General features: G+C 48.4%; 1 protein-coding gene across 1 annotated transcript; it reads right to left on the bottom strand.

Moving 5' to 3' along the window:
- Window positions 1-219: 219 nt before the first annotated feature.
- LOC112073398 (protein Wnt-4-like) lies at window positions 220-2,722 on the bottom strand. Its single transcript, XM_024140694.2, has 6 exons — window positions 2,372-2,722; window positions 2,064-2,195; window positions 1,752-1,894; window positions 1,501-1,641; window positions 1,205-1,367; window positions 220-1,079 (listed from the first exon to the last, which is right to left on the bottom strand). The coding sequence occupies exons 1-6, from the start codon at window positions 2,379-2,381 to the stop codon at window positions 910-912; spliced, it is 759 nt and encodes a 252-aa protein (XP_023996462.1). The 5' UTR covers window positions 2,382-2,722; the 3' UTR covers window positions 220-909.
- Between the last annotated feature and the right edge of the window lie 14 nt (window positions 2,723-2,736).

The raw sequence follows: 2,736 nt of genomic DNA, 5'->3' as shown, positions 1-2,736 counted from the left end.
GACAGTGTTCTACAGCAGCGGTTCCCAACCTTTCCCCCAGGGCCCCACTTTTCACATTTGAAAAATGTAACTTTGTTTAATTTCAGGGACCTAGGATTTTAGGTAGGCTMTTTAATGRTTATAATAATAATRSATAAGGAAAATAAAGYCTTGACCCGATTTTCCAMAATGTTATTCCGCTACCAAATATGTTTTWTTWAAAWKKWWWWYRAMCYYMAWTTTAATTATASMTATTMTMWTTTACAGAAAGTGAATAGATCAATTSATAGCRASAGAGTCACACATTGTATAAGATTACTTCCCAAGCAAAGTCCAATTTCTTTGACTCCTTGACTTTAGGTCATAACTCAGATTCTGAATGTCATAGAGACAAACTAAAGATATTCCCAGAGTCGCATCTTCCTCGGGAATTTTACCCCTTGTTTCTAGCCTAAAGCATCACAGATTTATGCGTTGTTTTAGGTGTAAACAAAAAATAAATAATTACCCCTTAGGTCAAGGAAGGTCCTGTCCCCCCCAAAGAAACATTGGCGCCTCCTAGGTTGGGAACCCTGGTTCTAGAGTGTCTGGTCCACAGGAGGTTGGTGGCACCTGAATTGGGGAGGACAGGCTCGTGGTAATGGCTGGAGCGGAATAAGTGGACTAGTATAAAATACATCAAACACATGCCATTCCATTTACTTCGGTCCAGCCATTATTATGAACCGTCCTCCCCTCAGCAGCCTCCACTGGTCTGGTCATTGTAGTGTTCCAGAATGTCTGGGTAGTGTTGTGTTTTAGAGTGTCTGGGTAGTGTTGTGTTCTAGAGTGTCTGGACAGTGTTGTGTCTGGGCTGTGTTCTAGAGTGTCTGGACAGGTGTAAGGTTCTTGTGTGTCTTCTCAGTGCTCTGGGTTCTGCGTAGACTGGGTTCACTCTCGGCAGGTGTGGATCATCACTGTGTTCTTGCACTGCTGGCAGCGGACCGAGCAGCACCAGGAGAACTTACAGGAGCAGCGCTGCACCAYCTCRGCCCGGCCTGCCCGGTACCCTGGCMCACAACACACCAGCTCACAGCCATCTGGGGCCAGCCGGGAGGTGCCTGGGAGGGGAGGATGGTGACGAGGTAGAGGAAAGGAAATAAGGATGTGAACATACAAAACAGCCTGATCACCTAATAAAACGTAAATGCTTTATCCCAGTGCTGCTGATGTGACTGAATCTCACCGTTACAGCGTCGGCCGGCCGTCCCGGGGATCCCATTGTTGGGGTCGAGACGGCAGAAGTCTGGCGAGACAGCGAGGTACACCAGGTCCCTGGCGGCGGGAGGTTTGACCTGGGGGTCCCGGGGCAGCAGGGCTGTCCTGGAGCCGATACGGGACAGACGCACCTGGGTGAGTGGGGGTATTTGTTGAATGTTAGAGATTTTGAAAAGACTGGAAGCAGTAAAAAACACTAATTTCCAATGGTTTGTCACCTATTAAATGAATAATGAAGATGATATCCCAAATATTTGTCTGTACCTCTGTGGCTCCATCAAAGCGTTCCTTCAGCACGGCGCCGACGCGCCGAAATGGGGGCATGACTTTCCAGCARGTCCTCAGCTCACAGGATCCCGAGACACCATGRCACTTACACTCCACCTGCATGTTATGGAGGATAGCCTGGGGATGGAGGAATGTAAAAGAACGATCAGGAAGTCAAAGGAAACGARGAAAAAAGATGATAGAAGTGAAGATTGATGATGTCAKCAGAGTGCCCCACCGCCACCAACCTTCCGTCCAGCCTCGTKGTTATGGACATTCATGAGGGGTCGCCCTGCYGACATCCCCTTGGCACGCTCCGTCTCATCCACGAAGGTCTGGGAGAAGGCCACACCATAGGAAAGGTTATCACTGCACCCAGACCACTGGAAACCTGCGGGAMAGAAAGAAAGATGTTGATAGCATCTGCACATTTTCCAATTATGTATTTCAAGACAATAGAGACAAAGTTTAACTGACAGACAGCAAGAGAGACAGACATATWGACCGRTGTCTAGACACAAGCGTAGACAGAGGATCAGAGGCCCACACCCCAGACTCACCCTCGGGACTGACCCCTCTGACCTTCCTGTCGCAGCCACACCGCTCTAGCTCCCCCCGGCTGCAGCCTCGCGTTACTGCAACCGCCACCGCCGCCGAGGACAGGGCGTGCACAAAAGCTGCCTCACGCGTGCCTGGTTTATAGAAGAGTTCAAGACAGCAATTGACTAATTTACCATGTCATCACATGTCCTTGGTCCTTCTGATTTCAGCCATGTGGAATCAACGGCCAGCATGTTACCAGCATGTTAATGACTGTGGTACAACCACAGAGTTCCACTGTGAACTAGAGAGGCCCTGCTGTCCTCACCTTGGCTCATGACTCTACCGAACACGTTGACTCCACGCGGGGTGGTGGAGCAGTTCCAACGCCGATTACGAAACTGGTGCTGGCACTGATCCGACCAACAGCCAAGCCAATGAGACCAAGGGTTCGGGGTTCATATAGACAGGCAGATAGACATTTTACATAGGTGCTGAGGAGAGTAAACTTTGGTCAAACTGGTGCAATTGTTTAATACTTTACTGAGTACAGATGAGGGGGGTGTTAATGATGCTGGTTAAAGAGGAAGAAGAAGATGATCCATAATAATAATAAATACAAATGGCTGATCTTAAAAAAACTCTTCCACATGGACTTTACTACTTTTGTAACACAACCGATGACAGTTCTGC

The sequence above is a fragment of the Salvelinus sp. IW2-2015 genome, unplaced genomic scaffold, assembly GCF_002910315.2.
Source record: "Salvelinus sp. IW2-2015 unplaced genomic scaffold, ASM291031v2 Un_scaffold2251, whole genome shotgun sequence".
NCBI lineage: Eukaryota > Metazoa > Chordata > Actinopteri > Salmoniformes > Salmonidae > Salvelinus > Salvelinus sp. IW2-2015.
The sequence above is the reverse complement of the archived record's forward strand: the minus strand, read 5'-3'. Positions and strand labels throughout refer to the sequence as shown.